General features: G+C 37.1%; 1 protein-coding gene across 1 annotated transcript in view; it reads right to left on the bottom strand.

Annotated features, from left to right (window-relative positions):
* Positions 1-4776: 4776 nt before the first annotated feature.
* IL23R (interleukin 23 receptor) overlaps positions 4777-23413 on the bottom strand; it is a 59493-nt gene continuing 40856 nt past the window's right edge. Inside the window, exons 8-11 of the mRNA XM_036933150.2 lie at positions 13874-13963; positions 12324-12426; positions 9944-10034; positions 4777-5753 (exon numbers count right to left, since the gene is read on the bottom strand). Coding sequence (XP_036789045.2) covers positions 5103-5753; positions 9944-10034; positions 12324-12426; positions 13874-13963 — 935 coding nt within the window. The 3' untranslated portion in view covers positions 4777-5102. The remainder of the gene's footprint in view (positions 5754-9943; positions 10035-12323; positions 12427-13873; positions 13964-23413) is intronic.

Raw genomic sequence — 23413 nt, 5'->3', positions numbered from 1 at the left:
GGAGTATTTCTTCCTATATAAACAGGGAGATCTGCCTAGTGGACACCATTAAAAGTCATTTTTAAAAAATCTTTACTGAAAAAAAAAATCTTTACTATTATATGTTTTTCCTCTCTCACTCACTTTTAATCAAATTATCAGGCAGGATGTGAACAGAAAGAAAACAGTCAGGTTTTATTGACTTCCTTATCTCACACTTGGGTTCTAGTGTTTGACTCTTTATGATTTCCTTCCTGTGCTCTGACAGAGTCACTAATTTTAGGTGTACCTTTATGGTTAGAAAGAGCATTTTGTATTGCTTGATTTTTTGAACCAATGATCTCAGGAAAAACTGTTTCTACAACACTTTCTTAGTACAGTATTTTCTTTCTTTTCATAAAGCTAGGCTGAATTGTCTTGCTACCCCAAATAAAAGTGGACCATTTAAAAATAAGTTCTTAATTTGTAGCTAGATGCTAATTATAAGAATTAGATAATGAGCTGCTTTCCTGAACATAAACATAAAGGAAATACATCTTCAGAAAATTGATGGAAATTTGGGATATAAACGATGTAGAGTATTTATCCTAAATTAAGTTGAAAAGTGAAATCAGCAAAATGGCTAAGAGACTCCTAACATGAAACCATTAATTGGGATTTAATGCTGTAATCCTAGCAGTGGGAAAGAGACCTAATAACATTCTATCATACCTTTGTTAAGAGTTCCTTGTAATATTGCCTTAGCTGTAGCATCAATGGAAGTTGAACACAATCTACTCCATGAATCAGAATCCAATTATTTTATAATAGCTTCATGCTTTTACCCAAGAGAGATCCATAAATTGTTTTTAATCACTTCTTTTATTTTAAATCAATAGTGTCTGCCAAGCGGGTAACATTTCCTATTAAAACATTACCTCCTATAATTGGTATAATTACTTTATAAGGAGATAAACTTCAGCACAATTGGACAATCTTTGGGTTTATAAATCTAATTATGTTCACAACACAATATTTTATTCTTAGTGATTGCAAGAACATAAAGTTGGAGAAAACCCAGACATTTATAATAAAGTAACTGGAAAAAAAACCAAGTTAATTATTATGTATAGTACTGCCTCTATTAAATCTCTGAGAGAAAAATCCTTTTTATAAAGTCATTCAGAGTGTAGGGAGTTTTTTGGGGAGTTCTGGTCCCCTTCACTTGGGCTGGCAGCCTTGTGGCTGAGATGGAGTTGAGGTATAGGTTTCTCAAGCTGGGCCAGGACATAGCTCACCCAGATGTGGAAGACAGAACCCCCACCCCCAGCCTTGTATTTTCATATTGCATGTCTAGGCTGCTTCAGTGACAGCTGCACAGGATGGTGGTAGAGGGACAGGCATGCCCTTCAACCTTTATTTCAACAGGAGATTTGCTTTCACCTCATGCATTTTGGGCATCTGCAACAGATTTCATTTGGAGAAAGGGGATCCATTGCTAAAATTTATTTTCAAAAACCTCTTCCCTACTCCATAGCTCTGTGTCACCTTTACATGCTGAAACTCATAAGCCTTATGTTTATATGATCAGTATTCTTTCCAACTCTGGTAAAAACAAATTCCCAGTTTAAAAAAGGATAGCACACACACACACACACACACATGTAAATCAAGAAAACACTCCCAAACTGTACTTCAGTTGTGTCTCCCCCTATTGCTTCTATGTAAGAAGAGGGAAGTAGGGGACAAGGAAGATACCCGCTTAGGTATTGTCCATTGTCCAGAACTGCTGCCTTCCAGTTTGCTTCAGCATTACTATTAATCTACTGTTCTTTGTATTTCTTGCCTCTTCTGCCCTCTCAGGGGTATCTTAAGGGCTTTTTCTCCCTCTTTCTTCCTCCCTTTCCTTTATGTATATCCACTTAGGAAGCAACAACTCACAAAGATTTTGAGACTCAGAGAAAAAAAGTTAATACTAAGCCCAAGGGCAGGATGGAAAGATGAAAAGATTTGCCCTTGTCCCCCAAATCTACGGAAGATTCTGGCTGAGGAAGGGAGAAATGGTAAGGGAGTAGTGTTAGGGACAACTTGTACAGGAGGGTAAGAAGCAGAAACATTAGCAACCAGAGTTTCTCTCTAGACGGGACTGGTCAGTGGCAAACTGATTCTTACATGCTGTTTCCTACCTGTGATTCTGACCACATCCATGTCCCCTCCTGGGAGAGGTCTTCCCTGTTCACCTAGTGTAAAGTGGCCACTTAGTCACTTTCCACCACATTATCCCATTTTACCTCTCTCCATAGCACTTACTATTATCTGGCACTTTTTGTCTTTCCATTCCCTATCCTTACCCTCTTCTCCATTAAAATGTAAGTTCCATGGAGAGCAATAGTATTGTCTTGGCCCCATGAATTGTGTGTTTCTTGTCACTAGAATATAAGCCCCAATGCTGCAGGGACTTGCCTGGTTTTGTTATCTGTATCACTCAAAGTGCCACTTCCATGAGTACTTACTGAATAAAAGAATTAAAGAAAGAAAACCCTTGCCTGTTTGCCAAGGTTGCATTACAATGAAGCAATCAAAATTTTCCCTGAGTTGGGGCAATGGTAGGCACATTGCCTCCATGTAGGTATAGCCTCAATTTTTAGTCTATTGAGACCAAAAAAGGCTGACAGCAAAGATGGAACTAAAAGTGTCTCTTCTGTGCCGAAGAGTGATGTGTGTGTCTAGAAGACACCGTAAGAAGAGAAAGCAGCCTCCTGCCCACTCCAGGGGTCAAGAAAGAGAAGTCCTAAAGGAAGTGCTCACTACAGTGGAAGTGTATGTAGAGGATCAAATAATGCTGCAATCCTTTTAGCTTGACAGAAGGTTTGGTAGATGTGCAGCAGATAACAATTATACTGAAATACACTATGAAAACATTTTTCACATGTTAACAGATGTCTTCATCAGGGTGGCAAACATCAAAGATTTATCTCAGTTTTCTGTCATTTCTATCTCAAATACCACACGCCTCTTTGCTTTATTGTATTCTCCCTCTGGAGAAGAATAAAGCAAAGGTGTATGATCACTTACAAGTCAAGACATTTAATATTAGCATTTCATTAGTGATTTAAATATACTCCTTTCAGAATATGTACAGTATAGCAAATATATACATATTTTAGGATAAAGAGAATAGAATTTCACTGGACACAATATTTCTTTTTTACACTGTGAAGAGTAATATTCCATTTTGGAGCAAAATGGCTTTAGTAAATGATATAAAATAAAGTGAAAAGGATTGCCAATGCAAAAAATAGAGATGAATTGTGATAAATTACTTACATGCTAGATACAAAATGTTTCATAAAGAGAGTGACCATACAATTTGCCATCCAGTGGGAGTTTCTGAGAGTGAAAGGACAGACTGGTCATAATTATCACTGGGGCAACAAACAAACAAACAAAAAAAGGATAAACTAGCATGTATGGTCATCCTCTACATGGGGACACCTAATGACAACAAATCTGCTCTTAACTTGTTTTTTTTCTAATTTTAGAAAAAAGCCAAAGCAAAACAATAGCTTGCTCATGTACTTAACACATGGTAGACAACTGGTCCTTTTTTTATTAACTGCTTGTTTCATTATAATAAAATTAAACTTCTTAATCTGAACATAGATTATTATTGTTGACAAGTGTTAGGAGAAAAAGGGAAACTTAGCAGGCAACCTACCCTATTTTCAGATTGTTCTGATTATCAGAAAATGTTTCCCCTTCACCATATAAGTTAATCAGAATAAAGGTCTGATGAGTACCATTTCTCAGCTTAAAATATGTGTTTCATATTTTTAAGATCACCTGCCTTTCAACGCAGACCTGATTGACAGATAGAGTTCATCTCTGGTCCCAGCCTACATTGACTGTGGCCATGAGGAGCACTATGCTGGGAGAATTCTGAGGCTACCTTACAGCTCAGCAGAAAGTCAAGTAGTGAATCAGTTACTGCAGTACATGGGATATGGGGCAATGGCAGGTGTGGCCAGTATTGCCAATCTGGCTTTGGACAAATATCTGTTGTAATAATATTTTTCTGACATATATATAATACATAGTTGATTACAAAAGAAATAATTTTATACCTTGCTGACCCTGCACCCACTACCTCATTAATTCTGCTATAGTGTAACTAATACATGAACTACACTACTGGAGAACAATGCCATCAGCCTTAACTTGAATGAAGACAGCAATCTCATGATTTCCACACATCACTGTTTTATAACTCTTACTCCAAAATTGAAATAAGGAAAGATCGAATTCTTAAGACTTGAATAGAAAATAGTAGGAAAAAAAATACAGCAAACATACTAATTAATTGCTCCTCTATTTCTATCCTTTACTTATTTGTGATTGGGGCCTGTATTTTTATATATTCAAGAGAATTTTAAGTAACAAAATGAAAATTAAACTTGCTGTGGGGAAAATGGAAGTTCCTTTGGCCAGAAGCCTCACCTGACCCTAAACTACTTGATGATGTAATTATCCTACTGCTAGGCTACTGCTTCCACACCCATAGGCAATAAGCTATTATTGACTGAGTCACTATATAAAGAGCCCTGCCCAGTGCTCTGGATGGAGGCAGAGATGGAGGAGGATTGTGGATCTGCTGAATGCCAACATGATTCCAGTGCTTGACCTACTGCTGGGAGAATAAAGCCAGGTTTAAACCCTTTAACCCCAAGAACATTCCATTGTCATTTTTTGGTCTCACTGAATCCATAGTGAACTTGCCTGGTGCTGAAACCCTCAGGTGAGACACTTGCCTTTCCCCTTGCAAGCATATATTAATGTCTTGACTTTAAAGACTACTTCCAGCATTTATTTCACTGCAACATATTTTGCATTATTTATCCTTCATACAATAGAGAGATCTGTTCTGTGCCTGGCAATGAGGAAAAATAAAAAGAATATAGTTGACACTTCTAAAAAATACAGGTGTCCCTAGTATTGATGCTTCTTTTGTAATGATGAAGTAGGTTCCATCTTTGGATCTTAATTATCTGATTTAAAAAACAGGACAGAATCAAATTTATGTTGAGGGGGAGATCCAACTTCAGCTTTCAAGGCAGATTTCCCATTTTAATTTTGACTACACAGCTTTACTTTTCCAAGAGAGAAATTCTACTGAAGTGGTTTTCCAAAATATTTTGTGGAAAATAAGAATTAATAGATGGCAACTCCTCATTAATGATTCCCAAACAGGAGACGAATTCATCAGGTAGCAGGGTCTGTTCTGGAGTAGTTTCTTTGGGTGAAGTATTTTCCAAAGGCGTGGTGGTTTCCCTCTCTCTTGAGTTTGGCATGTCTGGGGGACTGCATTCTCCTTGATTTAAAATGTGGCTTAATTCTTCAAGGAATAGTGTGTTGCTTAGCGAATTCATACTTGAGACAGAAAAAGCAAAATTAGGATATTTTTTAAACATAGTATTATTTCCTAGGTCTAAGGAATCAATTGGTAGCTTAAGAGTTAAGGAATCTGTTTCCTCATTACCAAGATGGTTTCCACTAATGAGAAAATTTGAAATCTGTGGTTTATACCCAGTGTTGAGATCAGGAATATACACAACTGTAGTACTGGTGAGTAGTGACTTCTGCAGGCAGTCTCTTGTCTCCAGGGGTCCTGTATTACTTTCCTTTTTGTAGTCTGTGCACTTGTGTTCTTCTGGGAGAAAGATTTCTATCTCTGTAATCACTGGATCAACATAGAGGACCTGTTCACTGGAATTATTATTCAAAAGTTCACTTTTTTCCTAGGAAGAAAAGACATTGTTTTATTTTACAAAAAAAATTTAAAGACGCCAACTGGATAGTTGAATAAGGACTGAAATTTTGCCTTCCTTCCTTTCCTTTTCTCCCTCACTTTTCTCAGATTGTGTCTCTTCCCATACGAGTTCCTCCTTTTTGTCTTTTGTTATCCTGCTCAATTCAAGATCTTTATTAGATTCTCCCATGAAGAGATGGAATAAAAAGAATAATGAAAATAATCCATGTTTTGAGCACATGATTTGGTTTAAAAATTCTAAAGAGAAAGAAGCATCTTGCATATTTCAGCATCTTTTAAAATCTGGATTTTAGAATATGTTGGGGGTGTTTCTTAATATTATGGAAACTTACTACAGGAAAATATTTTGTTCTCAACATCATTAATCATCAAGGAAATGCAAAAGAAAAACACAATGAAAGGTCATCTCACACCAGCCAGGTTGGCTAATATCAACAAGACAAGAAGTAATAAGTATTGGTGAAGATGTGGAGAAAGGGGAACCCTTGTGTATAGTTGTGGGATTGAAAATTGGTGCAGCCACTATGGAAAACAGTATGGAGGTTTCTCAAAAAACTAAAAATAGAAATGCCATGTGACCCAGCAATTCTACTTCTGGGAATTTAGCAGAAGAAAACAAAATCACTAATCTGAAAAGATTTATGCACCCTTATGTTTATCACAGTATTATTTACAATAACCAAACTATGAGAAAAAACTAAATGTCCATTGATAGATGAATAGATTAAAAAAACAATGGAATATATTCATAAAAAAGAATGAAATCCTGCTATCTGTGACATGGATGGATGTAGAGGGTATTATACTTAGTGAAAGAAGTCAGAGAAAGACAAATACCATATGATTCACATATGTAGAATTTAAAAAACAAAACAAATGAACAAACAAACAAAAGTGAAAAAGCCTAGTAAACAGAGAGAACAGACTGGTAGTTGACATAGGGAAGGAGAGTTGGGAATAGGATGGGTGAAAGAAAATTAGTGAGAGTATTTGATACCTTAGAAAAGAAAAAAGCAGTTTGTTGCTTAAATGAAAGAGAATGAGAGAGTCCTATTTTGCCTCCATTTGAGAATAAGATTATAATAAGTGCTTTGTGCTGAAGTTTTAAAGGAGTGCAGCTACTTACAATTCAGATATGTCAGTGATGAGCAGGAAGGTGTGTGAAGAAGATATTTATTTGCATAAAAGCCTGATGACTCTTCTGGGTTAGAAAAGGTCTCAAGGCCTTCCAGCTGATGGCTGGCTTCCCAGAGCAGATAACTCCCACCCAACCCAGTTATAACATTATAGATGCCTGCTATGGACTGAATGTTTGTGTCCCTCCAAAATTCATATGTTGAGGCCCTAATCCCCAGTGTGATGATATTAGGAGGTAGGGACTTCAGGAGTAATTAAGTTATAAGGGTGGAGCCCCCGTGAATGGGATTAGTGCCCTTATAAGAGGAGACATAAGAGAGATGATCTTTCCCTTTGCCATGTGAGGATACAGCAAGAGGGCAACTATCTGTTGGAGAGCTTGTCACTAGGAACCAAGTCTGCCAGTGTCTTAATTTTGGACTTCCCAGACTCCAGGATTGTGAGAAATAAATATTTGTTTTTTAAACAACCCAGTCTGTGGTCACACCTTAGTCCTTGAGCAGAAAACAAAACATCATCTGAAGGAAACTCTAAGGTCCAGGAGCCCAGAATTGGAAGGAAGTTTGGCAAAAAGAAATACCTTGAATAAAACAAGATGAAGTGTCCTTCAAATCTGCTTCAGGCTTAGCCTTCCCAGGAACTTGCCAGATTTGGGCTGGGATGGGCAGACATATAGCCAAAGGTCAGATGAAGTCAGAGGAGCTGGACATGCTCTAGGGAACTAAGAACCCAAGGTAGCTACGGTCTGAGGAAGGAGGCGTTTTCCTCACATCAGGCTGGCAACTGAGTGGCGGAGTAGGTGGGAGTCAAACCACAGTGAAGGACACAGAAGAAAGACAGGGACAATTCCCAAGTGAGGATAATAAAGGAAAAGAGGATCTGATCACAGAGATATCAAGGACAATTCTCTGAGCCATAGAAAGTCCCTAGTTCCCTTGGGTAATTAGTGGGGAAGCAAGATAGAACTATTAAATAGAAAGAATGTCAAAACTACAGTATTTTTTATCTGTAGTCTGTGGTTATCTGCTTGTCCTTCCATTGTGAACTATGCACTCCCTTACATATATGAGTTCAGTTGTTCTAGATCATCCTTCCACTGTTAGTAGGCAACATTGCCTCCTTTAAAATCAGCCACCTACAAACCCTATCTCTCCTTCAAGCATCCGGAGACAAGGATCCCTCCTTCTCCTCAAGGTGAAGCTTTCTACCTCATCACTTTAGACCATCCCCTCCCCTATTCTTCACAGTCTTGTTTGATCGATTTTCCCTTTCTCTGTAATAGTCCTTCTCAAGCCTGCCCAATTAGTATGAACACACTTCTGACCTCATATCCTCTGGAGCTACTATTGTTCATTCACCTCATGAGACTTTGATTGCTGGCCACATGTCAGTATAGACCCTTTATTCACTTCCCTTCTAAACTTCACTCATCAAAAGATGCTTCCACTCAGTCTCTACTTCCTCACTTTCCAATCACTTTTCAACTGAACCTCTGGGCCAGGGTTACCAATGATTTCCCCTTGTCATAGTCCCACAAGCTCACTTCACTCCTTGTGTTATAATTCCTCTACAAAGTGGTCAGCTCCATGGATCCTTGCTTCTCGATACTTTGCCCACACCTCACCACATTCCCTGACCTTCCTTTTCTGCATCTTTCCTAGGACCATGTCAGTTCCACTGAAAACTGCTCAAAGACTCTTCGTTGTCTTTAGTAGTAGTTTTCAACCCATTAACAGAGTCCTCAACCTCAGCTGCACTCTGGAACCACTTGGGAAGCTTTGGACAATACTGATGCCTGGTCTCCCCACGCCCTCCCTCCCCCAGAGATCCTGGGATGTGGCCTGGGCATTGGGCTTGACATATGCAACCAAGGCTGAAAACTGTTGCCTCTGAGTTTGGGAAAGCAGTTGACTAATAGGCTCACTGGAACTCCAAACAGAGTCACTTTTATTTGTCTTACAAATATTTGTCTTCCTCCCATCATTTGAATAAAGAGTTTCTAGGCTAAAAAACCTTTTTTTCTTTTAAAGGTTAAACACTATTGGTCAACATAACAAAGTCTTGAGTTCCATGATTCCATGACAACAAGACCTTCTGTAATCTGATCCCACTCACCATTCCAGCATTATTCCAGCTACTCTTCATGTCAAATTTTTCAGTAAAGCAAAACCCAACACTCTCTTCTCAGCTCTGTGCCTTTGCTCATGTTGTCCTCTCTTTTTTTGAATGTCCTGTGTTTCTCCTGAACAACTCCTTCTCATCTGTCAATATGTTTACTCTGCACTCCCATCCTATCTGGTCTCATTTCTGTCTCTGCACTTATATAGCTGCAATGCTTTGATGATATATCTGTCTCATTGACTGGGTTTTGAGCCCCTTGACATCAGGGCCAGAGTGCCATAAAGTGGGAGCAGAACACATAGTAGATTCCTTCTCCTCCATAATCAGTAGCAGTTCCTCCATAACTGGCTTAGTTTCCTATATCCTCAGGGTTTTCCTGGTGCACCCTTCTCATCTTTGTTGAAATGGAAACCTGGCCCACCCCTGATGACACCATCTCTCACAGTCCTCTCCCATTTATTTTCTCACATCCATTGGGTCTCAGAAGTGAAGTGGTATCCTCCTTGGGCATCACCTGCTTCTCCAATCTCATGTAGGACAGAAGCTCTTCTCTGTCTTTGAGGCTCATTCTATCAAGGTTTTCTGCTCTCCTCCTTTTGTCCCTGAAGCCACCAACCAATTGCTTGGCCACTAGGTAACTCTGGCACAAGGTCCACAATCTTCCACTTCACATTTCTCTTTTGAATAGCATTGTTTCTTCCTTCCTTCTTTTTCCTTGCCCTAACTCCATTCTCTTGTTGCTCTTAAGTATTATTTGAAGTATGTATAATTTTGTTTCTAAATGTGTTTATAAAATTATTCTAATATTACACACATTTATTGAGCATAAATTCTACACTAATTGAATTGTACTTTTGGTCTCAGCTGCCAATTAGTTTTTATTTGATTGTGTTTGGTTACCTGCAGCATTTTTACAACATTGCTGTTTTCTATATTAGGAATATCTTCATGAAGCCACTTTGGTATTAGCAATAAGATTCTTCTTTTAATTCTAGAAAACAAAAGTGACACATTAGAAGGAGCATTTTACCTTTGGATTAGTGCAGACCATCATACAGGAGATTAGGAAATGAACTAGAATGACTAGAATAATAAAAATCAAACTTCCTGAAGTAGGACCTAAGATTTCTATTTTGTATTTTAAAAAGGTCAGTGGGAAGTTGATTCAATATCTTTTCAGATTCTCCTGTTCTATTGCTCTGCTTCTCTCTAATGAGCAGGAATATTTCAAAATGCACACACTAGATTCAGGATAAGTGGGAGAACCCACCCTGGAAGTGAAACTGTCCACATGTTAATTTAAGTACGGCAAACCATTTTAAGCAGATGTCAGTGTGGAAAAATTTGGAACACGTAAGAGAGATTTTGTAGAACTTTCCAAGGTGACCATAGCCACAGAAAAATATTTTAAAAGAGAATGTTAGAAAATAAAAGCATGTAATTTGAGCTCCTTTAATTCTGAATTCGTAATGATTCCAAATAGGATTGAGATGATAGTGGTGGCTCCAAACTTGGTTTATGTGGATGGAGTGGGAAGCTGAAGTTGTCTTGCAGTTGTGGACACAGTGAGAATAGAGGTTTTTACTTAGACTGTGTGCCTATTAAGGATCACTGCAGTGGGGTGATGGAAAGAAAGGGGAAAGTTGCAAACGCCCACTTCTTTCTCCAGGCTACCCCTTGGCATGGCCACTGTGTCAAAAACACTTTCTGAATTTACAGTACAAATTGATTTGAGCAAAGACTGTTGTACCAGGAATTTAGAAGAGATTAAACTGATCTTTGGCACATTTTTACCTGTAAACAATACATCTGTTAATAACAGATCAAACTGGTTTATCTATTTAAATAAGTTTTCTAAAGACTTTTATTAAGTAACAAGCAAAATGGCTGAATGAACTTTGCTAGCCAACTTTGACCATGTACTGTTGAGTAAACAATTTCTTTATACATATGTATACAATGTTTCTTGGTTTCATTTTTAAATGTTTTGCATGGAAAACACCCCCATTTTCCAGTTTTGTTTCTGAAGTAAGGCTTTTATAAATTATGTATAGTTATAACAAAACAATATCTGCTCATAGGTGAAATAGTTATATTGGAATTATCTCATTTCATTCATCTTTTTAAAAACAATATTTATTTAAATAATTAAATTAGCAAAGAATTCTCCTATTTTCTTATTGGTCTTTACCAACTGGAAGTTAATTTTGGGGTTATTAACTTTGGGGTTATTCTTATCAACAAACTTAATGTTATTTAAAATTTCAAACCAATTAGGACATCTTTGGACAGTAGCATAAATATTAGTATTTTTATGTAGTACAAGTTTGAACATTAAGATATGTCAAGGGGTTTTTAAATAAAGTATATTTGTAAAACAACCTAAAGTAAAATTCCATGTTAGTTCCCCCACCTCACAAGAGTTATAATAAATTTTGACATTATTTTCTGAGGAAAAAAACCTACATAAAAAATTACTAATATACCACATTTAGAATAAACAGTTCATTTTAAATCTTTCTAATGCATTTGGTTATATATTTACAAAAAAGAAAGATTATCTCACAAAGCAAGTAGTGGCAAGAAAGAGAAACTCTGCCAATATGAGCTAAAATCTGAGAGTCATTAGATATATCAGGAGACCGCCACATCAAACAACTTTAGCCTCTTCACAGATTAGAAATAGTGCAGCTAGTAAAATTTGGGAAATCAAGGACCTTGTTTTCATTAAAGTCTCGTTTTTCAACAACCAGGCATAGATCTTTACTAATACCAGTCTGGGGGGAAAAAAAAGGGCTGAAGGAGGCCAAGGAGAATGGACATTGGGTCTTGAAACTAAAACACCAGCACAGTTGGTATCAAAGTGATTAATTCAGATGATGCCACATATCTCTTCACACTGATCCAAGGGATTTGCTTGGATAGAATTTGAGGCAGGTTCAGACTTAACCACTCTAAAGAATTCAGGCACTGTAGATAAACTTGAGGGTTGGGAACATGGGCTGTGGTATCAGCTGGGGCTGGACTTCTGACTTAAAGCTTAGTTAACCTTGGGCTGGTCACTTAACCTCTAAGCCTCAAGTAAGCCATCAGTAAAAGAGACCTTCAAGCTTTCTCTGGCAGGGTCATTTTGAGGATTAAGTGAATGACATTTATGAAGAGTTTGGTATTTTCTTTCTCTGAGTAAAAATGCTGATAGATTTTTCTAGTAAATAACTTAATTGAATGAGCTTTGATAATATGGTCAAAATCAGAAAACAAGTATTTCACCAAAACCTACCCAGTTCGGAGCGATCTGTTAAATATCCCAATCAAAGAAAGAATTGACAGCGTAACAGCAAAGGAGACCATTCCCAATAAAAGTCCAATGTCTTGTTGGTTGTCTGAAAGGGAAAAAAAATTAGCTAAGCACTAGTGTGCATGGGAAGCCAGAATCATTCTCCCTACTCTGCTCAAAGCAAAAGTCATTAATATTAAAATAAAAGAGGAAGGGGAGAACAAAATTAATCTTTATGTTGGGTTGTATATAAAGGGATTGCCTTTCAAAACTGCACAGTTATACTTTTTGTTTGAGAAACTTTGGCACATGTATCTGATCTCAGTGGTCTTCTAGAAGTGCATCTCTGGTAAATGTGATCAGCATTTGACATTTTTCTGAGTTTGTGTATGCATATTTTATATAAAAATGTTTACTGATGAACAATATCTGGTTTGTCTGACATAGGTGAGAATTCCCAATGGCCTGTAACACAATTTAAAACTGGCCATGATAAAAACTGAGGTGTTATTTTAAACCTTTTGTGCAAGACAGAAGTTATATACAACTTGTCACCATTCTTCAAAATTGATTGTTCATGAATTTTTTCCTGCCTAGAAAGGACATCTACTATATTAGAACAATATGTTTTAAGAAAGAAATACAAATTACTATCTATCTTTCACTCACATTTTACTTTAAAAATAATGCTTTTCTTGAATTTTGAAGTTGAATGAATCACCTGACATCTTTAAATAATTAATATATTCAACATGTAGTACCTACCTGGCTCATCACATTTTTCTCCCTAGTACATAAAAAACTCTATTTTCTATTTTCAAATATAGACTATAATTGAGACATGACATCACACTGCAATTTTTTCTGAGCCATGCTGGCTACCAGTGATCAGTGGTGAAATAGTCATGTCTAAAGTTTTTCAGTTTGAAATTTCTGTTTAGAGTTGTATTTGCCCATTATACAACCTGATCTAATATATTTTTATGCCTAAGACATTTAAGTATGTTCATCAGTAGAAAATACTGAGTCATACTAACACAAACAAAATGGGATCTGGTTTGTCTAAGACAAAGAACACAGACTTCAGAATTTGAAAAATAGGGTTTGAATTTTAGTCTGAGACTTAGTGTGACCTTGGACAAGTTCATTAGCCTTTCTAAGCTCCAGTTTTCCCCTATATAAAATAGATACATAATACTTATCTCACTGGATTATTTTGAAGATTGAAAAGGATGATCTTTATAAAGCTCCCAGTACATGGTAGACACTCAAATAATGTTTATTCTAATATTTTTAGAAAGCAGTAGTTCTGGGGTCTTGAGCCACAGCATCTATTGAAATGAGAATGTATCTAACCCATAGCAAAATCTGGCAAAGTCCACCTAATCAACTTGTAAATTCAGTTTTAAGCAGACCTTTGTTGATTATTCTATAGAAAACACATGGCATGTTTAATGACCAAGAAATTTATGCCTGACACATTATTTTTCAGTTGGAGCCTTCAAATAGGTTAATAAAGACTTCTCAAAAAAACCCAAGTAGGATTTTCTTACCAGAAATAAGGTGTCCTTTATGGATGGAAGCAATTAGAAGCCCAGAATTCTGAGTATCATGTTGGAATGATTTCAGTGTGACCGGGGGAACTTCAACAAAAAGAAAATAGGGTGAACTTCCTATATTCTGTATGCAAGTTATCCAATTTCTTACAAGAGTTTCTTCAGTTTTGGGAGATAATTAAAGTAAAGCAGTAACTTTAAAAGGCTTGAAAGATAGGATAATGGCAAAGGCCTTTGAGTATGTGTGTCTTCTCCTCCTATTTTTTTATTTAGCTGGGTAAACTTCAAAGGAAGAAACACTGAAAGGACAATAAAAACTACTTAGCATTTGTAAACCTTGAAGGTGTGTCCACTAATTTCGTGAGGCTTTTAGGTAACAAATACCACGAAACCTTGTTTCATTCACTGAGCCAGAAAAATGCACCATAATTGGTCTCTATTTGATTCCTTCCAATAGATGATGCAATAGGTTTACATGTCCTTAAAAGCCTCTAAGATGTGTCACTTTTACTTTTCCACAATCTTTGAGATGCTGTTCGTGAACAGCATCTTGGCTCCATATAAGAAGTCCAATTCTGATTAGCAGGCACTTTGAGGTGTAACAGCGGTGGAATGCCATTAATGACTTTCCTCTGTTCCTTTCCCAATGGCAAGAATCCTGGCCAGTGGCCAGCCCTGTCTAGTCATAAAGGCTGTCAGGACAGTGCTAATGAAAGCTTCTGACCAGGCTGGGATGAGCAGCCATGGCAGCTAACTCACTTTAAGTCTGAACTCAAAGGTGTCCTGGAACTTCCTTACCCATATCTTCTCTCCTGATAATTAAAAGCTGCCAGAGGTGATTTCAAGGACATGATTCTTCCACCTGACAGAAGACATTCTAAGCTCTAGATCGCCAAGAGTGCCTCAAGCCCTATTTATTCAGTCATTCTGACTTCAGTGTTCAAATTCTTCTTTTTAAAGAATTACTTTTGGGGCCAGGGAGAAATCACAACTTGACGTGTCCTTAACAGCCACCAAAATATCACAGGCTTGTATAACAAGCTGTGTGGCCCAAGCAACTCTCTTTGAGAAAAATATAGAATTTCAATAAAAAGGTTCCTATGGGTCTTTGGAAATTTTTGTAAAAGGCTGATCTTGGTGCAGGCACAGGCTTAACCGAACGGTAGTTTTCTAAGAATAATGGGTAGGGGATTTTAGAAGATGAAAACATCAGAAAAGCCACAAGTTCTGTCCTGTGTTTTTATTCTGTCTTCTCTACAGCAAGAGAAAAATGTTCCACTGTGAATTGTGACAGATCAGAAGTTTTTTTTGGCTTCTCAGTGCTTCACTAAGTCTTCTTTTGTTCCCAAGTATGTGGTTCCACCAAACTTTGAGGGAACAAGGTCATACCCCAGAGGCCAATAGCTGGGTTTATTCATCTAAACTAGTATTTTATAAACTTAAGTTCATTCTTAGGGAGCCCCAGCAGGAGTCTCCATCTGCATTATTTTGAAATTTTAAAATAGAAATATTACATTAAAAATGTAACACAATTTTCAATTTGGCAAAATCAAGGTTTATCGCATATATTGCTGGGTTATTTTTTTTTCACTTTCATCGTTTTAAAGTTAATGCTTTTATTTAAAAGTAATATATGGTGTTGTTGGCTTTTAATACAAGTTAATGTAATTCTATTGTATAAATAACAGGTGGTTATCCAGTAGTGAAACTTGTTGTTAATTTGCATCATATAAAAATAATTTTCATATCTAATCAGGGCATTATTAACCCTAATAGAGAATAAACACCATTTTCCTTTAGGGTTTTTTGATATCATAGTTACAAATCAACCAGGTGTATTAATTTTAATTAGATTAAAATTATTTACAAGACATGCTTAATTGCCTACCAGAGAGTAATTTCACAGAGAATCGTGTACTTCAGGTAAGATAATTTATAAACAATGTTATGAGAAGAAATCAAGCCAAACCAAATTTTTAAGCATGGGACTAAGATGAAGCCATGTAATTATATTCTTCATGGCATACTGCCACCAAGTGGCTAGGTCATTTTTTAAAAATCATACTTAACTTTTAAATTATAAAAGCAGTAATTACAATAGAGAAAATAATTTTAACAGGAAAAATAAATGAGTAAAAGAATTATCCCTAATCCCATCCTCTTAATCCACTTGCTAATACTATTTTATGGTATTTCCAAGTATTTTAATGCACAAAAGTATTCACAAGCACAGAATGATGGGCAGAACCTTTATAATTGAAAAAAGATTGTTTATATCCACTCTAATCATCAGTGTAGAGCCTAATGTACTAGAAAAATCTCAAAATATTGTCATTATTTGGTATCTTTGGTGTTATTATGTCCATAATGAGGCAATTCTGTCCCTCCAACAGAATGTTAAATTATGCTTAATACTCTTACAGCACATACATGAGTATACTCAGAAAACACAAATCATCTCTAATTAGGTAGAATTTTTATGTAGATACACACTGACAGTGGGCCTTGGAGTTAGTTTTACAGAAGATAGTGTGTTAATAGGAAATTTAGAGTAGTTTCAAACAAAAAATAATGTTCTGAAAGCCATTTTCCTTGATTATACAAGCCCTACGTGCTAATTGTAGGATGCTTGAAAAGTATAGATGAATATGAAGAAGAAAGTACAATTTTATACCTGTTCACAAACTAGAAGCAATCATTTAAAAATATTTATTAATAACCTTTTGTGTATGTCTGTACCCTGGTAGAAATTTTGCTCTTCAGTAAGTGTGCTGTGTTTTTTGCTTTCTTTCAGTATTATATCATGAACATTCCATTTTATTAAAAATTATTCAAAACCATTATACTACTGGAAATGAAATATTTCATTATGTTTGTACTGTACTTATTCAATCATCTCCTTTTAAGAAACTTTATAGCTTGGTGGTTTCAAATCAGCTTTGGACTCAGATAAAACTCAGTTTAAGTCCTGGCTTCACCACTTCACTTCACCATGGAGTTATACAGCCCGGGTAAGCTGCTTAACCTCTTTGTGACTCAGTTTCTTCATTTATAAAACTCAGTAATTACAGCAGTTTACTCCTGAGTTCTAATGGGATAGTTCATATCAGGCACTTCGTACCATGCCATGCACAAATTAAAAGCTGAATAAGCATTAGCTCTTGCTATTATTGGACTTTTAGATTGTTTCCAAATTCTAACTGTTATAATTAACTTTTGAATAAATGTGATTATAGATAAAAAGATAAAAATCTCCTTTCCATATCTCTGCTTATTTCCTAAGGCTAGATTTCTATAAGTGGAATTATTGGGCCAAAGTGTATAGACATTTATAAGGCTTCTTTATTTATGTTTTCCTTTGCCTATCTTGGTGTCAAAGCCACACTGACCAAGGTCTGCATCTTAAAGACTTTGACCAGAGCTGCCACAGGGACCTTTCTAGATCTTTCTCTTAGAAGGTTCTAGATACTCAAGAAGAGTCATATTAAAAGAGACAAAGGGGGTGTTTTTGAAATTAGTGGAGGGTTTTTTCCATCCTATTTTTCTTAAAACATAAACATCTCCCTTTGTCTTCTTTCTAATCTTCTAATAATCTCAGCTGCTTCACAGCATTTAAGTGTAGTTTTGCTCTATGGTTGGAATTCAATTTTATCAGGCTAAGGGTAAAGATTGACATTAGTCCACATCAGCTGGCAAAGCAGAATACAATGCCCAGACCTATCAAATAGGCACCAGGGTAACGATACCTCAGAACAAACTCATTACCACACCTTGAGAAACAAGTCAAATGATGAATCATTTAATGAGTTATAGTATCATCTTAAGGATAGGAGGATGTGCCAAGACATATCTAAGGGATTATTTTTATGCTTATGCTTCTATGCCTAGGATATAAGTACTTGGAACATATAGGGAGAGGAAGGTAAGAAATATATTTACGGCAACCATTCTGTTAAAGAGAAAGGAGGAGGAAAACGTAAAAAAGCAAATGCCACCCAGGAAATTTTCCTAAGGGCACTGACCACAAAAATTTGTGGGTCTGATGTCAAAGTGTAGCAAAACTCTGTATTTAAGAATAAGTAGTTCCAAGTTTTATCCAGCAGTTGGAGGATGCAACCTCAAAAGGGCATCCTTGCTCTCAGGCATAGCACGTGCCTGTTCCTGAGTCTAGGGGGCATATTTTTCAGTTGCCCAACTCCAGGACATACTTCTTTGTGGACATTCTAAAATAGGTAAGAGGCAGGTAGGGTTTGGAACAGAGACCCCGTCCCTGCAGAGCCAGGAAGTAGCTCCAAGCAGACGACCTAAGCCTTGCCAGTCGGATGCTCTCCTGCCCTGCTCGCACGGGACACACAGCTCTAGGAAATCACCTTCGCAGCAGCTGTGGCCAGGGTATATCCTGCTAAAGCAGCACCAGGGCACAGGACAGGCAGTGGCAGTGACTACAGGGCCAGCAGCAGGGTCCTCACCAATTCTTCCTACACTATGATTTTGGCTGTGGTTCTGGCTCCTGCTGTATTCTGTCCCTTCTATTCTACTTATGACCATTTCACCAGCCTTCCTCCTGATTTCCAGGTACTTTTCCAATAATTCCTTTTCTGTGTACAAGAACTAGATTTGATTTCTTTTGCTGGCACCTAATCACAATGACTAGTAAAACTGCAATAATAGGTGGTGGGTGGATAGGTGGTGAGGAGATGTGGTAAAACAAATAGTGACCCTCCTCCCCCACCATCACCACCAAAGATGTCCATATCCTAACCCCCAGAACCGTTGAATAGAGGTTACCTTATATGGCAAAATGAATTTCAGATTGGGGAGGTTATCCTAAATTATAGGGGAAGGTCCCAATGAAATCATGAGGGTACTTATAAGAAAAATGCAAGAGGGTCAGAGTCAGAGAAAGAGATTGGTAGATGCCGTATTTCAGGCATTGGAAGATAGAAGAGGGGCTATGAGCCAAGAAATGAAGGCAGGCAGCCTCTGGAATCTGGAAAAGGCAATAACTGATTCTCTCCTAGAGCCTCCAGAAGGAACATAGCCCTGCTATTTCCTTGATTTTAGCCCAGTGGTACTGATTTTGGATTTCTCACCTCCAGAATTGTAAGATAACAAATTTGTATTGTTTTAGGCCATTTAGTTTGTGATAACTTGTTATAGCAGCAAAAGGAAACTAAGACAGGAGATAATTACTTACTTCCTCAGGGAAAAGTGTAATCTTTATTATTAGTGAATATTGCAAATATCAGAGAGTTATGAAACTCTCACGATTTGTTTTTAATTTTACAGAACCCTTGTGGTTTATTAGGGATAGGACATGAAGATAATTAAATAAATCCACATGAAGAGTCCACAATGCTTGGTATTTCAAGGAACTCTATGTCTGTGTAATCCAACTTAGTAATCACAAATCTACAAATTTATAACCTATCTCAATATGAATGAATCAGAAACCCCTAAATATAAATAATGGGATTTTGAAAAGTGCATTCTCTTTGCCACCTTCTAATCTGCATTGTATTTAATATCACCTATATTTAGTTCCTTTAACATAACATTTGTTTTTTCCTCTTTTAGATACTTAAAGTCTTGAAAAAATTAATGAGAATCTTTAAGGAGTCATTGGTAATGTGACAACCAATAGTGTTTTGTGAGAACAGAATACAGTGTGATTTAAAATACTGTTCATACTTGCCTTCCTCTGGAGTATTGTCAAAAAAAGAACAATGTGATTTCTCTGGGAAACTTTTCTACTGAAAGTAGTAATTCAAGCAAGTTAATTAATCATTATGAAATGCGACTGCCCTTCCCTGAGGCCTCTGACTTGTCATTCAAGAGATTATAGAGCTTGTGCCTTTTCTTTCTTAAAAGGGATCTGTATTAGAGTGCAGAATTGAACAACACCTCTGCCTAGAAGTGAGCTTTTCAACTTTTTTCATCGGTAGTAGTAAATTTAGGAAATTGACATTCACATTTTCAGTTTTGGTTTTCTGTACTGACAAATTATCCTCTGCCTTTTGGGGTTATTTCTGTACTGCTTAAAGGCCTCAGGAATTTTACAGTGGTCTAGAAAAGCTCCATCAGCAGCCCTTGGTGTTTCTCAGAGCCTCAGATGAAACTCACATCCAGAGGCAGGGCTGGGTCTAGGCAGAGGGGTAATGTAGCCCATTATGTCTCACTGGGGCCCCAGTTCTGCATCCCCTGCTTCTGGGAATTGTGGGCTGCCAAAGTGGGTGGTTAGTGACTCAGGAAGTGAGGGGAAGGAAGAAGAAGGAAAGAGTGACCAGAGAGTACTAGAGATAATGGCCTGAGAGTCACACATGCCCACCCTTTTCTGTCCCCCCAGAGCCACTATTACTAAGACAGTGGCTTGGGCAATCAGGTCTCCTGCTTTCTGTCCTCATTTCCTGCCACACCCTATCATCCTTCATGAGCCTTCTCCCTCTTAAAGTGTGTGTCTAACCTCTGGAGCAGTGCTTCTTACACTTCACTGTGGAAGTGTCACTTGGCAAGAGGCTCAGGAACCTGCATCTTAAACTGGTGCCCAAGCATTTCTAATGCAGATGGTCCACACATCCCACTCTGAGAAGCACTGCTTTCTAGACATTTTATTGGACCAGGAACAGCTGGAAAAATACATTATGAATTGCCTGTCAGTGGCCCTTCCCTGGACAATGCTGCCTTTTCCATGCATTCTTTGTCCTCATCTCAGTCTGCCCTATCCTGTCCCCAGGTTCCTGGTTCATTCTTGGCACCCTCTCCCAAGTCGGCTTCCGTATCTTGTATTCATGCCAAAGTAGAATTGATAGCATTTTGTGGTTCCCTTTCTTCTCATGTGCTTGCATTTTCATAACAAACATTGCATTAAAGATGAAGTTCTGTTAGCATATTTTTATTATTAGCTAATGTTTAGAGGAGAATTTTTTGGGTGGCTGAAGGGTGGCAGACACAGGACTCTCCTAGGTCTCAGGAAGGAGACCAACAGAGGTGCAGTACAAGTACTGGAATGCCACAGCCTGAGTTACTCCCCAGCTCTGCTTTACAACAGATGACAATGCAGCTTAATTTCCCTGTACCTTATCTTTTCTATCTGCACAATTGTAATAATAATTTTACAGAGCTACAGTGAAGAATGAAGGACAATTCATATGTAAAATGCTTATCACAGTGCCTAACACATAATAAGATCCAACAAATGTTTGCTATTATTATTATCCTGATGTCTCCCCAGATTCACTCAATTAGCCTCTTGCTATTATACCAAGATAGAAAACTACAAATCTGCAATCCAGAGAAACTTTTGTGTGTTTGCAAAAGCCTGATATTACACTTTGACCTTGATTTTTTCTTTTCTTAGCATAAGGCTTGATTTTTCCATTAAAGTCTAAATACCCTAAGGAAGGAAAAGAGAACAAATCTTGTAGGACATTTAACCCTTACTGTAAATGGGTTTGTTTGGTTTCTTTTGGAGACCAGGTTTTTAAAGGCCAAGGAAAGGTACTATCCAAAGGGAAAATGATATAGAAGAATTTTGGGTACCTGCAGGTCAATCATTTCATGATTTGCCCTGCAATGGTATCTGGGCACAATTTTGAAAACACATCACTTTGTGATGAATCAATTCAGTGACATACATATTGGAATTTTAGAGAATAAAAGAAACTCCTGCTTAGATGGAACATTATTGCCTGGACTGTGTTTTTCATAAATAAATAAATCTTTAATTACTGGGAAAGTATGGATGGTGAAAAGGCCCTATTATCAAACAAGTTGGTTAACTAAAGTGTAATAGAAATTGTATCTTTCTTCTTTTTTTTTACTATGAAACGATTCAAACTTCAGTTGTCAGGTTTAATTCTTATTACTTTTATTTATATCTTTATAAAGGTATGTAATTTACTTTTTTATTATGTTCTTTTATTAACTATCTACTGTAAAATTAAGGAATCTTTGTCTCCTTTGCTCACTGAGTTTCTCCAAGTACCTAGCAAGTGCTTGGTACATGGTAAAGGTCAAATGAATATTTCATGAATGACTCTTTTCATGGATACCTTGTTAAAAAGCAATTAATATTAAAGATTTACTAAAAATTTGGGAACTTGAATCAAGCATCTTAAAATATGTCCAACTCTTGATCCAGTAAGATCTTAAGAAATAGGGAGAGTTTATATACAAAGCTATTCAAAGAAGTTTATTGTTAATGGAAAAAATGGGATAACTTAAAAATGGTTTAAATAGGGAAATGATTAAATATGTTATAATATATACAAAAACTGGAAGCTGTGAAGCCATTAAATAGGTTTTTAAACTCTGCAAGGTAGACTAAGAAATCAGGATACAAAACAGTATATATACCATAGCACCACTCATTAAAAAACAATTAGCATAGGAAAAAGCTATTGTTAGAACCATTAAAATGTAAGCTTCCCATTTTTTAAAAATAATTAATTAATTTATTTTTATTTTTTTGAAGAACATTATGTTTACTAGGCTCTCCCCTACCCCAAGTCCACCCCACAAACCCCATTACAGTCACTGTCCATCAGCATAATAAGATGTTGTAGAATCACTACTTGTCTTCTCTGTGTTGCAAAGCCCTCCCCTTTCCCCCACCGCCCACATTGTACATGCTAATCATAATACCTCCTTTCTTCTTCCCCGCCCTTATCCCTCCCTACCCTCCCATTCTCCCCAGTCTCTTTCCCTTTGGTAACTGTTAGTCCATTCTTGGGTTCTGTGATTCTGCTGCTGTTTTGTTCCTTCAGTTTTTCTTTTGTTCTTCTACTCCACAGATGAGTGAAATCATTTGGTATTTGTTTTTCTCCACTTGGCTTATTTCACTGAACACAATACTCTCTAGCTCCATCCATGTTGTTGCAAATGGTAGGATTTGTTTTCTTCTTATGGCTGAATAATATTCCATTGTATATATGTACCACATCTTCTTTATCCATTCATCTACTGATGGACACTTAGGTTGCTTCCATTTCTTGGCTATTGTAAATAGTGCTGCGATAAACATAAGGGTGCATCAGTCTTTTTCAAACTGGAGTGCTGCATCCTTAGGGTAAATTCCTAGAAGTGGAATTCCTGGGTCAAATGGTAAGTCTATTTTGAGCATTTTGAGGAACCTCCATACTGCATTCCACAATGGTTGAACTAATTTACATTCCCACCAACAGTGTAGGAGGGTTCCCCTTTCTCTGCAACCTCTCCAACATTTGTTGTTGTTTGTCTTTTGGATGGTAGCCATTATTACTGGTGTGAGGTGATATCTCACTGTGGTTTTAATTTGCATTTCTCTGATAACTAGCGATGTGGAGCATCTTTTCATGTGTATGTTGGCCATCTGAATTTCTTCTTTGGAGAATTGTCTGTTCAGCTCCTCTGCCCATTTTTTAATTGGATTATTTGCTTTTTGTTTGATGAGGTGTGTGAGCTCTTTATATATTTTGGATGTCAAGCCCTTATCGGATCTGTCATTTACGAAAATATTCTCCCATACAGTAGGGTACCTTTTTGTTCTATTGATGGTGT

The sequence above is a fragment of the Manis pentadactyla genome, chromosome 4 (assembly GCF_030020395.1).
Source record: "Manis pentadactyla isolate mManPen7 chromosome 4, mManPen7.hap1, whole genome shotgun sequence".
Classification (NCBI taxonomy): Eukaryota; Metazoa; Chordata; class Mammalia; order Pholidota; family Manidae; genus Manis; species Manis pentadactyla.
The sequence above is the reverse complement of the archived record's forward strand: the minus strand, read 5'-3'. Positions and strand labels throughout refer to the sequence as shown.